The 14,108-nt window shown below is 38.4% G+C and overlaps 1 protein-coding gene across 1 annotated transcript in view; it reads left to right on the top strand.

Annotated features, from left to right (window-relative positions):
- Window positions 1-14,108, top strand: part of LOC126263434 (spatacsin) — a 351,500-nt gene that overhangs the window by 112,471 nt on the left and 224,921 nt on the right. The window contains exon 11 of the mRNA XM_049960526.1: window positions 4,735-4,889. Within this exon, the coding sequence (XP_049816483.1) occupies window positions 4,735-4,889 (155 nt within the window). The remainder of the gene's footprint in view (window positions 1-4,734; window positions 4,890-14,108) is intronic.

A 14,108-nucleotide genomic window follows, 5' to 3' on the forward strand; every position in this document is an offset into this window, starting at 1 on the left:
ATGTGATTTTAATTTGAGACATTTGCTTTTGTTTGGGAAGAGAGAGAAAACAGTGACAATGCCTTTGCTATGTTATTTCTCCTTGAGAAAGTGACGTCAACATGGCATGAACTTATACTTATTGTGGAAACGAAGAAAAACTAAATGTGGATGGCCAACAAAAAACTAGAGTAAAGCTTGAAGGGAAGTCACTATTCTTGGACCATAATGATGGATTGGAGGTGTAGGGAAGCAGCCTACTCACGCTGTAGTAAATTCACATCAGTCTTTCCATTGTGTACCAGCCAGTCCGTTATAACTAGCTCTGACGTCATAAATGTTGCGCAATACTTTAAAAATCAAGCAAATAACCTAAAATGTTTCTAGCATGTCAGGAGTAATACTAAAACAACATGTGTTGAATATCAGTTCGATAACTTTAGCCATTTTCGAAAATTGGACGTTTTTCTGTAAAAATCATTGGCGCAACAGAAAAGAGCTAGAAAATTAAAAATTGATAATTAGATTCATTTTTCATAATTATTTAATAAAAACAGTACTTTGGATTTCACAAATTAAAATTTTAGTGGAAATTCATGATTTTCTGGTTTTCGTCTTAAAACTTAAGGAAACAAGATAGATTAAGTAGGCTAATAAATAAGGCTAGGATGTTTATATTTAAGTAGGTTGGAGATCCGCTATCACCATAAAGATGTGAGAAGTTTCATTTGAATACCTATAAAACTGTAGCGATAGCGTATCTCCAAAGGGCCAGTTCAGAGCTCGTCTACTGCGTGCAGTGTAATTAAATTAATTCTCTCGCCCAAAATATTTAACTTAGCCACGTCAAAATTTTATTATCAATACTTACCTGCATGCTGAATGCTCATTTAAATTAAGAGCTTCATCGGCCATCAGCAAGAGAAGCTATGATTTATTAGGTAACTTAAAGTGGTGCATTACTAGCCCAGCGGCTAGTCGGGAGAGCCGATTTGATCAGGCGTTCCCTTAGCCGTCCGCACCGCGGCTTTATATATAAGAACGCTGCGCGAGGGAGGAAGGCCCCAGTTCTCTCCAGACGCTGAATAACACACCATCTGTGTCTGGAATCGCGTCGCGTCGGTATCATTGCTACAAACAGCCTCGGATGCCGTATTAAGTTACTCGAGATACGCGTAACCATGAAATCATTTTCGAGTGAAGTGTTAATTCTGGGATGACTTTAATTATCGATCTTCAGTTTGCGTATTGTCGTATTTTCATGTGCCGCCGCGGGACAGACATTCTACCATTATTTAGCGTGGTGTTTGATGAAATATTATCATCAAATTATGGCGAGCATTCATTTAAATATTCAATTTGGACAATTATAGTTGCATCAGCGCATTAGACTCTGAACTGCTCTGTTAGTTAGGTTGTGTGGATTCTTTTGTTTTTCATCTGTGACTTTCAGAATATACTCAACTATTTTAGAAAATCGTTTTTGATTATAAATCCCGGACAATCTCCTAATTCCTCAGAGCTATAAGCTGTAACTATAAGTGTATTCTCAGATGAAGTGGGCACTAGGAATTCTAATTACAGTCTTCACGTTTTGCTAATCACTTTCTGGTAGCCAATATTGTAGTTAGAGAGCCAGTGTTGAGAACGGCAAACAACAGCAAAAATAATAGGAACATTTTAACAACAGTAATTCCACCCGCCGCCGCACATATGGTTAATCGTCCGGGAAGTGTTTCAACATTCAAACATATTTATATATAACAGCAAAAAATTTTCCTTACCAGCCACCCCACAGAGGGTCTCATTAATAATGTTTTGATATAATATTGAAATCTGGATTTGACAGTGCACTCAGATTTTCGTTGAAATTCATTAACAAATCCACAAATATTATAAAAATGTGTGTGTGGGTAATGTATGTGTGTATGTGTGTATGTGTGTATGTATGTATGTATGTATGTATGTATGTGTGTATGTGTGTATGTATGTATGTTCCACAGATTCTCATAAACCACTGGACCGATTTGAACCAAATTTATCATTTACTGTCTGGAAAGAATCGCTGTGGGTGTAGGAACTTCCCATCTGTCAAAAGGGTGGGGGTGGGGTTGAAAAAGCAGTGTGGCCCATGATGCATGAATACCCATACTTTATTTATCCAGTATTTGAGAATGAGAGCAGATGATGATTTGCAACAAACCTTACACACAATTTCTAACCTTTATATAATGTTATCTCATTTACAATGCCCATAAAATACTGAAAAGAAAAAAGGTTATTACTTACTACATTTGTGCTGTTCATGCATTAAAAGTGCTGCAAGAAGAATGATGTTTTATTTTATTACTTCTTCACTACTAACTATATTAGTGGCACATTACGCAGACAATATTTGCATATACCTCTGAATGTACCAGCAAAAGTAAATCATTGTAGACACCTGGTTCAGGAGATATGACATCATAAACATTGAGCTGCATGAAAATGGAACTGCAGGATGATATTTTCTAAAGATACAGGTGAAATATATGTATAAATATGTGTGAAATATGTTAAATATACATGAAACACATATGACATACACTTATGTGGGCAAAGCAACAGGTAGAAACCTGCTCCTAAACTCGTGGATTGATTTCAACCAAATTTGGTAATGTATTACTTGCTATTTGGAAAAAAAAACCCTCTGTGGGGGTGAGACCCAGTAACCTAAAATGGGAAGCCAGATTAGAATGAATGTTAGACATAAAAGTGTCAGAAGTAAAAAATTGTAAGTCCATAATTTTTTTGGAGGTCCAAGGACACAAAAAGAACACAAATTTGCAGATCTTATTATGTCAGTCCAACTTTAGATGCAAATCAATGTAACTAAATTTAAACTCAGGGTCACAGTAATGTGAGACAATTTTAATTTCTCCACAGTTTACTGAGATAATTGTGCACTTATTAAGTAAAGTAAAGTAGTCATCAATCTGAAGATTATTTTGAACAGCACAATGCTTTACTAGGCAGGTCCTATTGGAGCTGGTTTGCCACTGCTTTCCTCAGATCTTTAAACTGACTCACCCAGCCAGCTATAGAAGGATGTACAGTTTTAACGTGGATTCCAGACTACAGCGCAACTCTGCATTTTCTCATGTGAACCATTGATGAAAGAAGTGATAAATGACAAATAAAAATCCTAAGCTATACCAGCAACTAAACGGAGACCTTTGGATTTGTAGTCTGGCACTTTACTGCTGAGTCACCAAGCCACACCAAGTACAACTCTAAACATTGTTACTGTAAAATAATAATGAAGTCATTACCAGAAAAATATTGAGCTAGTCACTGTACTTGGTGTAGTTTCAACTCACATCTTTGGGAATCTTGAAGAGTATTGCTGTAGACATTAAGATCAGTAACTACAAAACAAATTGTTACCAAAGGGAAGAGACACTCATCAGCTAGAGAAAAAGGTAGCTATGTCAAAAAAATTCCTCCGTGGAAACAGGATACTGCAGTCCCCCAGTTTAAGTTATGCTATGAATGAGAAAATGAAAAATTTGGTAATAACTGTAGAACTGAAAAGCAACTAAAATGTCAAAATGGATCAAGGCACCCACATTTTTTTTTAATCTAACTAGTGTTAACTAGTGTTGAGTGCGCACCAAGGATGCTTTCAGAATGGACTCAGTTCTTGTGAACGTGATTAATGAAAGGTAATTTTGTTAAACTAGTGAAATCTGTGCTAAATAATGTTTATTATTAGTTTGTGAAGTTAGTTGCATTTAAATTGTTTAACATATTTATATCACAATATTTTCTTGTAAATGTTGTTGTTGCATTTCAATCATTTCTCAAATCATAAATGCTATTTTTCTACTCCAATTGATACTGGTTAATTCATTATTCACTATACATAGTACATACGATCATTTATCCCGGGATTATGTGTGTCATTCAGGATATACTGTTGGGAGAGAGCCGGCCACAGTGGCTGAGCTGTTCTAGACACTTCAGTCTGGAACCGCGCGACCGCTACGGTCGCAGGTTCGAATCCTGCCTCGGGCATGGATGTGTGTGATGTCCTTAGGTTATTTAGGTTTAAGTAGTTTTAAGTTTTAGGGGACTGATGATCTCAGATGTTAAGTCCCATAGTGCTCAGAGCCATTTTTTGTTGGGAGGGAAAGTGGCTCAGGTATGTCTGTGCTCTGACAAGTTTGATGACTGAGCTAGTCCACTATGTATTGCTTATCTGCCACTCAGCATTTCGTGTATGTAATGAAGCTACCTTTCCTTATACTGTTGAGTAACAGTTAAGTATTCCTCCATTAGCAACATCAAATGAAAATAACACTTTCTTAAGCTATTCAGTAAATCACTTCAGCCCTAGAGTGAAAGAACTGTAAGGCACATTTGTAAAACAATTGCTGGATTTTCTAGTTAAATAATGTTTTTTCTTTCTTTTTTTTCACTTAAGGATACACAATGTGTTGTATCAGTTGTTTGTTAATAAGATTTGTCTAATTCTTCACTTGCTGTTTTAGGTTCCTATGTCTTGGCACGGCCATACAAGTTAAGATAAATACTGTATTGAAAACATATGAGTATGTTCAGTTAGATGGAAAATAAAGTCTGTGGAACATGTGCCCAAAGTTCACCTTTTTCGTGAAGACTGTTGACAGATCATGTAATTTTTTGTTGTTAACTGCTATAATTAGATTAGCGTGTGTGAGCTACTGATCTGGGATTTGTCCAATTGTTGTACAGTGAATTCATGTACCAGACAACCAGTAAAAAACAAAAACAAATGCAGAATAAGGAATTTTTGGGAACAGATCAGAAGCTAACAGTGGATGTTGTTCTTAAACAACCACCTGACTGGAAATCATTAGTGTTGACTGAGATTTTCTTTAATGTTCCAGGTAATTAATTAATTCATTCATTTTGTTCCTCTGTTCTTGTGTATAATGTATCATAATGATGTGCAATGAACCAGTTTTCAGACTTTATAATACAGTTTATTTTTACATGTGGCTAAATGCTACCAATTCACAAATTTCTAAGTATAATAATGAAAAATTCCTTAGTTTAACAATGCCTCTGAGTATTTACTAGTTCATAGTATGTGTGCTACAAGTTTTTAAATAAAATTTTCTCTAACTAAGACAACCAATTATTGAGGAAAATGAAAATTACTTTTAAAGTTAATTTTGCCACCAGTCAGGCATTTTAAATCGTTTGGCAGGTGATCAAAATTTTTTATTTGCACTGTAATTAATCCTTTTTTTGAGCTTAGTTAATATTAATCTAAGCTTTTTATTATTGTGGAGATATAATAAGCAGAGCTGTCATTATGTCACAAACTTGAAGCCAATGTCTGCCCTGTTAGTATGGCCAAACATTAGTTTCTGGTGGAAGTGTTCTGATAAAAAGTGACAGCTTGCATCATTTACAGGTGTAAAGTCATTCCAATATTGTCTAAAGTGTAAAGGAATCACATTTGATTTGTAAGTGGACCCATTCAATCAATATTTTCTTTTACATATATGAATTTTAGTTGATCTGGGATTACTCTCACTGTAACAGTTTTATTTCTGTAATTTGGTTTTAGATTTCCAGCTAATACAACTCAAAGATCACTCCAGTTGAATGCTGTGAGAAGGAAACATTGCAAACCATCCAGACGTAGCAAAATATGTTCTCAGAATTTTTTGGAAAAGGACATAGATGGAACATCATTCCGTACTAAGGAAAATGGTGGATTACGAAACAGCCTCTTCTCATCACATATTTCACTTCTTGGGTATTCAAAACATGTAACAAAAGGGAAGCTACGTTAATGAGGTCAAAGGAGTCATATTACAGGATCAAATATGCTTTCTTGACACTGTATTATTCATGAAAGCACTGTAATATTTACGATTTGACACGACTGTTGTGTGGACACAACAGAAAATGAGAACAAGAAGGAAATGCAAATAGTAGTCTGCTAATGTTTATGGGCTACTAACATGGCGGCTCTGGCTTCAAAGCAATGTTCAGCGTAAGTCCGTAGTGCCATCTCCCCTTATTATATCTCCATATTTATTATGGACATTATTACTCTTCAGAACTGCAGTGAAGCCTGTACAACAATTTTCATTATACATGTAGTTGGCAACTGTATTTAAAACGTGTAACACATTAAAGTGACACCTTCCAGTTTTAATGGATGAGTATTGCAAATTATTCTTGCTGCATGCTTTTTTGCATATGACATACTTTCATGTAATTGAAACAGTGGTGGTGGCTGCTGGGTATTCTATAGTCTGAATGGGCTTATAAATGAGTTCAATGATGAGACACTATGGTTAGAGGCAGTCTCACCAGTTTTAGTCCAGGGAAAGTGCTCATCCTATATGCCCCTGTTGCTGGTCTGATATGCAAATGATGTAATGCATAGAATTTTCAGTATTCTTATTTTGAAGCTGTGCAAGGTGATAGCTACATGAGTCTTTCATGAAATACAAGACCCAGGAACCAGACAGATTCTTTGAAATAGATTATTGTGTCATTAAAACATATTTCTGATTAACTAAAATTAATGTAACACACAACCTTTTTAATTGTTTAAAATGTGAAACCTTTCTTTTGTCTTGCTCCTGCACACTCTGAAACCAGCAGAGGAGCAGTTAATAATAAAGTTGTTTACAAACAGAGAACACATACAATCTGTTCACCAGTCAGTTTTAATGTTCATTGCAATGACCGAGAGGGTAACCTTTAAAATGCATCCTCAACAAGCAGCAGTTTCATGTCTGCATTAACTGGGAGTGTATCTCCTATACAGTAGTGGAATGATCTTTCAACAAGGAAGGATTTCATTCAAATTTACATGTTTCCACTGAAGCTGGGTCTTATTTCAATCTGTCCTACAGTGATGGCTGAAAATGAGATACACTATAATAGTGACTACAGTCTAGTAGCCTGCATTATTAAACAGCACAGTGGGCAAACACAAAATGTTAATAAAGGTATAGTATTAGGTACAGAAAGCTGGTTGGAACTGGAAGTGAATAACAATGAAGTCGTAAATTCAGTTTGGAATATATATTGTAAGGATAGGTTGGCTCAAAAATGGCAATCAGTTGCTTTTATAGACCTCCTGCATCAAGAGCTATAGTGGTAGAGTGCTTCAGAGTGAACTTGCACAGTTTTATGAATAAGTTGCCTGATCATGCTATTGTAATAGTGGAAGACTGCAACTTACCAGGTATAAAATTGGAGTGTCATGCCATTGAACTTGTATGGATAGGGATTCATTTGACATTTTCTAAATCTCTTGTCCAAAAATTACTTTGAACAGATAGTTAGAGAACCAACTCATGAAGATAATATCTTAGACCTCCTAGTAACAAACAGGCCTGAACTTTTCAAACCGGTTAACATAGAGGAGGGTATCAGTTATCATAAGGCTGTGATAACAGCACTGACTAGGGGTGTTATATGGACTGTTAAGAAAAGCAGGAATATATTTTTGCTTAGCAAGAGTGCCAAGGTAAAAGTTCTGAGCATCTGAGTTGCCAGCATCAAATATTCAGTGCTGAGGATGAAAATGTAGAGCAGAAATGGAAAAAAAAAATCATTCAGTATGCTGCAGACAAGTACGTTCTGAACTATGTCTTAAGGAATGGGAAAGACCCTTAATGATTGAATAGCCATGCTAGAAAACTATTACATAAATAGAGCGAGCTTCATTACAGATTTAAGATAAGTCCAAAACTGGCTGACAAACAAAGGCTGAATGGAGCAAAAATGAAAATAAGTAGACCAATGAGAGAAGTATTCAATGGCTGTGAAAGCAAAATTTTGCCAACTGAACTGACTAAAAGTCCTAAGAGGTTTCAGTCTTACTTAAAATCAGTAAGCAGTTCAAAATCATCAGTTCCACAGTGATCATAATGGGACTGAAACAGTAAATGGCAGACAGAAGGCTGAAATACTGAATTTGGTTTTCCAAAACTGTTTTATCATGGACAATGGTAATGTGGTCCTCTTTTCAATCACTGTACAAACTTTGAAATGCCAGATACTGATCACGGAATAGAAAAGTATTACAGTTGCTTTACAGTGGAAAGGCACCCGGACCAGATGAGATACCTATAAGATTCTACAGAGATTATGTGAAAGAACTTGCTCCCTTCTAGCAGCAGTTTATCATAGGTCGCTGGAGTAATGAAGAATATGTAGTGAGTGGAAAAATGTGTAGGTCATTCCCATTTTCAAGAAGGCTCGTAGGACAGATGCACATAATTGCAGATCTATATTGCTGACATCAGTCAGTTGTAGAATTATGGAACTTCTCTTGTGCTTATATATTATGATGTTTTTGGAGAATGAAAATCTCTTCTATTAAAATCAACATGGATTCTGCAAGCAGAGATCCTGTCAGAAACTCAGTTCTCTCTGTTCTTCCATGAGATCCACAGTGCTGTATACATCAGTGTTTAGGTTGATGCTGTGTTCCTTGGCTTTAGGAAGACATTGGCCACTGTCCCGCACCCTTTTTTTTGTGAAAAAATTCATGCTTATTGAGTATCAGACCAGATTTTTTACTAGGTTTGAGACTTCCTTGCAGGTAGAACTCAACACGTTGCTTGTGATGGAACAAAATTAACAGATATAAAGCTAATTTCAGGAGTACTCCAAGGGAAGACTCTTACTGTTTACAGTATAATGATGTAGACAATGTCAGAAACTACGTAAAGCTGTTTTCAGATGATGTGGTTGTCTATAACAAGATAGCAATGCCAGATGACTGTAATGGTTTGCAGGAGTACCTGCAGAGTATTGATGAATGTTACTGGGACTCACAGTTGACCCTGAACATAAATAAATGTAACATATTGCACAAACAAATGCAGATGCCAGATGCAGATGGCACCACTATTCCTACTCCCTCACCTTCTTCATTCTCACTCCTCTCTTCTCCCCTCTCCCTCCCACCTGCACTTCTTGCAGAGTCCCTCATTTTTATTCAATCTATATAGCTCTATCAGTCAACAAATCCTCATTCACATTATTCCCTCAGTGGTTTCCCTCTCCCTATCTTGCCACTCCTTGCTAATATCCGCTTCTTAATCCACCTATGCAAGCTCTCTGGTGGTGTATTTCTATCCCTTCCTTTGCTATTCCTCCCTCTTGTGAGGGATGCAACAACAGACCTCATACTGTTGTAGCCTTGTCCATTCCTTCTCTTCACCTTTTTCTTATTTATCTCACGTATTTCACCAGACCTAATTCATCACACCATTCGAGCAAGATCATTGGAAAATTGCAGTTGTGTGCATATGTCCACATTTATCTGTATCTGTGTGCAGTGAAAAAAGAATACAAGTTTGTAAGCTGAACTGTTACATTCAAGTAGTAGTTTATCCACCTATATACAACTCAACATTTCCACTATACCATGTGTGAAAATAGTGTAGTTTATTTAGTTTTTGTCTGAACGGCAAGTGGGCAAGAGCTGACGGTAGATACATGATTGGTTTGGTTACACAATCTTTCCTGTACATATTATTTGATTCGTTCGTCCAGCATGTAGATTTCCTCACAAGGAAGAAACTTCAGAGATACAGAATACTCTGCTAACTGCTATTCATACTTATATCAGCTAAATTAAATCAAGTAAATTGTAAATTATAATTATAGGTGAATATGAAGTGGGGGGGGAGGGGGGGAGGAATGAAGGAGGAAGCCCCCTGGTAGAATTCTGCACAGAGAATAATTTAATCATCACTAACAACCAGTTAAGAATATGAGATTTTCACTCTGCAGCGGACTGTGCACTGATATGAAACTTCCTAGCAGATTAAAACTGTGTACTGGACCGAGACTTGAACTCGGGACCTTTGCCTTTCGCGGGCAAGTGCTCTACCATCTGAGCTACCCAAGTGAGAGGGCAGGGGATTGTAGAGGGAGTCCAAGAGATGATTACAGTGAGCAGATTCAGAAGGATATTGCTTGCAGTAGTTACTCTTAGATGAAGAGGCTCGCACAGGACAGAGTAGCATGGAGAACTGCATCTAACCAGTCTTTGGACTGAAGAGCACAACAACAACAACAACAAATTAGAATGAAAGTTGCTACTTTGAAAAAAGCTGCTACCTCATCAAATATACTAAATACAGTACCTGAATATTTCTGTAAATACTTCTAAAAAATTGAGATTGATAGTTTTCAAATTTTTTAGCTCTGTTTGCATTAATTATATTATTAAGTATTATTCTGTATCAGCAAGCAGTGTTTTCCCATAAAACTCTTCAATTAAATCATCTGGTTGCTGATCACTTACTAGGGTACACAATGTACCCTAGTAAGTGATCAGCAACCAGATGATTTAATTGAAGAGCATCAGTTTTTAAAAGTCTTAGCTGTTGGGATTAATATATAAGATACTTACTGCATCTTTTAGTGTTAATATAGTATGACAGATTAAATACACCACCTGCCTTAAAAATAATTACATCAAAATGAAAATTCATTTGAGGAGACAATAAAATTACAAAAGGATAGAGTAGCTGGCCAGTACATACTGTCAGAAGGCAAAATTTCATTACTGCTGACAGACACATTAAAAGTGAAAATGTTTATCCTTTTTGTTAAAATTATTAATTCTTTCCTCAGAAATCAAAGAGGAATAGGTTTGGCAAGTTTAGAAAGGAGTTACAGGAGGTTGTGAGCACAACAGGTGAATCTCTTCGACGGCCGTTGTGGCTGAATGGTTCTAGGCACTTCAGTCTGGAACCGCGCGCCCGCTACGGTCGTAGGTTCGAATCCTGCCTCGGGCATGGATGTGTGTGATGTTCTTAGGTTTAAGAAGTTCTAAGTTCTAGGGGAATGATGACCTCAGATGTTAAGTCCCATAGTGCTCAGAGCCATTTGAATCTCTTCTTCGCGTAGGGTTTTAGTGACGTGCCACTCCTTTGTAAGCTTATTAAGCCTATCCCTCTTTCCTCCCTGTTGAAAAAAGTAATGTTGTTGTTGTTGTGGTGGTGGTGGTGGTGGTGGTTGTGGTGGTGGTAGTGGTTGTGGTCTCTAGTCCAAAGACTGGTTTGATGCAGCTCTCCATGTTACCATGTCCTGTTCAAGCTGCTTCGTCACCAAATAACCACTACAACATACATCCATTTGAACCTGCTTACTGCATTCATTCCTCAGTGTCTCCCCATTACCAAATTGACAATTCCTTGCTGCCTCAAAATGTGTCCTATCAACTGATCCCTTCTTTTGGTCAAGTTGTGCCATAGATTCCTTTTTTCCTTTATTCAATTCAGTACTGTTGTAACACTATGCAGTGAGCATGCTTAATTAAATAGCGTGCACCTGTATGGTTGGCCTACAGAGGCTGCCTCACTTGGCACGGTTTTCGTGACTAAGGAACAGTTCACTGTTAAACTGTGTGTATATGTAAGCTACACTATGTGATCAAAAGTATCCGGACACCTGGCTAATAATGACTTATAAGTTCATGGCACTCTCCATCGGTAATGCTGGAATTCAATATGGTGTTGGTCCACCCTTAGCCTTGATGACAGCTTCCACTCTCACAGGCATATGTTCTGTCAGGTGCTGGAAGGTTTCTTGGGGAATGACAGCCCATTCTCAATGGAGTGCTGCACTGAGCGGAGGTATCAGTGTCAGTGGGTGAGGCCTGGAATGAGGTTGGTGTTTCAAATCATCCCAGAGGTGTTCTATAGCATTCAGGCCAAGACTCTGCGCAGACCAGTCCATTACAGGGATGTTATTGTCTTGTAACCACTCTGCCACAGGTTGTGCATTATGAACAGATGCTCGATTGCGTCGAAAGATGCAGTTGCTATCCCCGAATTGCTCTTCAACAGTGGGAAGCAAGAAGGTGCTTAAAACATCAAAGTAGGACTGCGCTGTGATAGTGCCATGCAAAACAACAAGAGGTGCAAGCACCCTCCATGAAAAACACGACCACACCATTACACCCCAGCCTCCGAATTTTACTGTTGGCACTACGCACGCTGGCAGATGATGTTCACCGGGCATTCGCCATACCGACACCCTGCCATCAGATTGTCACATTGTGTACCGTGAATCGTCACTCCACACAGCAATTTTCCATTGTTCAGTCATCCAATGTTTATGCTCCTTACACCAGGTGAGACGTTGTTTGCCATTTACCAGTGTGATGTGTGGCTTAAAAGCAGCCGCACAACCATTAAATCCAAGTTTTCTCACCTCCTGCCTAACTCTCAAATTAAGTGCAGTGGATTCTGATGCAGTTTGGAATTCCTGTGTGGTGATTTGGATAGATGTCTACCTATTACACATTACGACCCTCTTCAACTGTCAGCAGTCTCTGTCAGTCACCAGATGAGGTCAGCCTGTATGCTTTTGTGCTGTATATGTCCCTTCACATTTCCACTTCACTGTCACATCAGAAACAGTGGACCTAGGGATGCTTAGGAGTGTGAAAATCTCATGTACAGACATATGACAAGTGACACCCAATCGCCTGACCACGTTCGAAGTCCGTGAGTTCCACGGAGTGCCCCATTCTGCTGTCTCACGATGTCTAATCACTACTGAGGTCGCTGATGAAGAGTACCTGGTGGTAGGTGACATCACAATGCACCTAATATGCAAAACGTATGTTTTTGGGCGTCTCCGGATACTTTTGATCACATAGTGTATGATTCTGTGTGTTTGTTCTTATTACCACATCCTTGAAGCGAACTAAAGTTGGTCGGTGGGAATTCTAATATTGTTTTTGTGTAACATGACAAAATTTTTGGTGATGAATATAGGGTTCTATTCTGTGTGTTTCATTTCTGGATTTCTGTATGTCAGTGGAAGAAATTCTCAATCTCTTGTTGAACAGCAGTGAGCTGTCACCAGCCAGCAGCAAGCCCTCTCCATCGCAGTAAATAATTTTGCAGCTTCTTTGATATGCCAATGTTCACCACTGTCGATGCAACCTCCATCTTTTCCTCCATGTGATGATACTGCAGAGGATTGGGACGCATATGAAAAATGCTTTCGGCAAAATTTCTGAGCTTTTGGTGTCGCTGATCCCAACGTGCACAAGGCTTTCTTTCTACCATGGATTTATTTTTGTGTTTATCATCTTTTGTGTCAGCTATCTCCTCTGCAGGAACCTGCTAATCTCTCTTTCCATGAAATGTGCCAGTTGCTCTCCACTTGCCTTTGCAAATGTACTCATGTTATTACTGCTTATGTTAAGCTCTACCATTGTCAAAAGCAGCCACAATAGCCATACGGAGCTTGGGCAATGGAACTTCATGAGCTTATTTGTTGTTGCCCGTATGTTACTGAAGCTCACCGCAACACACATGCCGCTTTGATGATTCATGATGCTATAATATGCATCGTCTCTGACAGAGAAGTTCATGAACACACTTTACAATGTGAAAACTCCTCTCTCACAGAGGGTTTGAACATTGCCCAGTCTTTCGAAGTATCTAAGGAAGTAGGAAATCAGATAGATGCATGGTATGAAGTAACCACCATTGCATCTCTACATCAGCTGCCACCAATTAGCTCATGGACGGGGGGAGAGGATGTCGCAGCTGTGCAACCGTGGTCTCCATTTAGCGTGGGACAGTTCCATGCTAAGCAGCAGCAGCAGCTGCAGTCAATGTTACAACAGCAGTCATGTGGTCCCCTCTCATCATGCACTTATTGCTCTTTTCAGCATGAGCAGGCTGTGTACCCAAAGGACTGAGTGATAGACTTGTGTATCGGACTGTGCAACTCTCAAACTTGTCATGCCTCAGACTTTAACATAGATGTGGACAGTGTTTCTCAAGTAATGGTAGCTCCAAACAGATTTTATGTTGTCGCACATGTTATGGACAAGATGTTACAAGTGCAAGTAGACATGAGTGCGGCAGTGACTTTGTTAAATTATCAAACATATGTGGATCTGAGATCACCGACATTGTCCCATCTCTCGTGAGTTGAAAGCTTATTTGGGTTAAACACCTTCAGAATATTTGGAGAGTCTGTTTCTGATGAAGTGCATCTGGTATTGGATCAACTTCTGCACCAACAGCTGGATGGGCTATGCTCAGAATTTTCCTCACTGTTTTTGGACGGTTTAGGGTGTG

This window comes from Schistocerca nitens, chromosome 6, assembly GCF_023898315.1.
Source record: "Schistocerca nitens isolate TAMUIC-IGC-003100 chromosome 6, iqSchNite1.1, whole genome shotgun sequence".
NCBI classification, from domain to species: Eukaryota; Metazoa; Arthropoda; class Insecta; order Orthoptera; family Acrididae; genus Schistocerca; species Schistocerca nitens.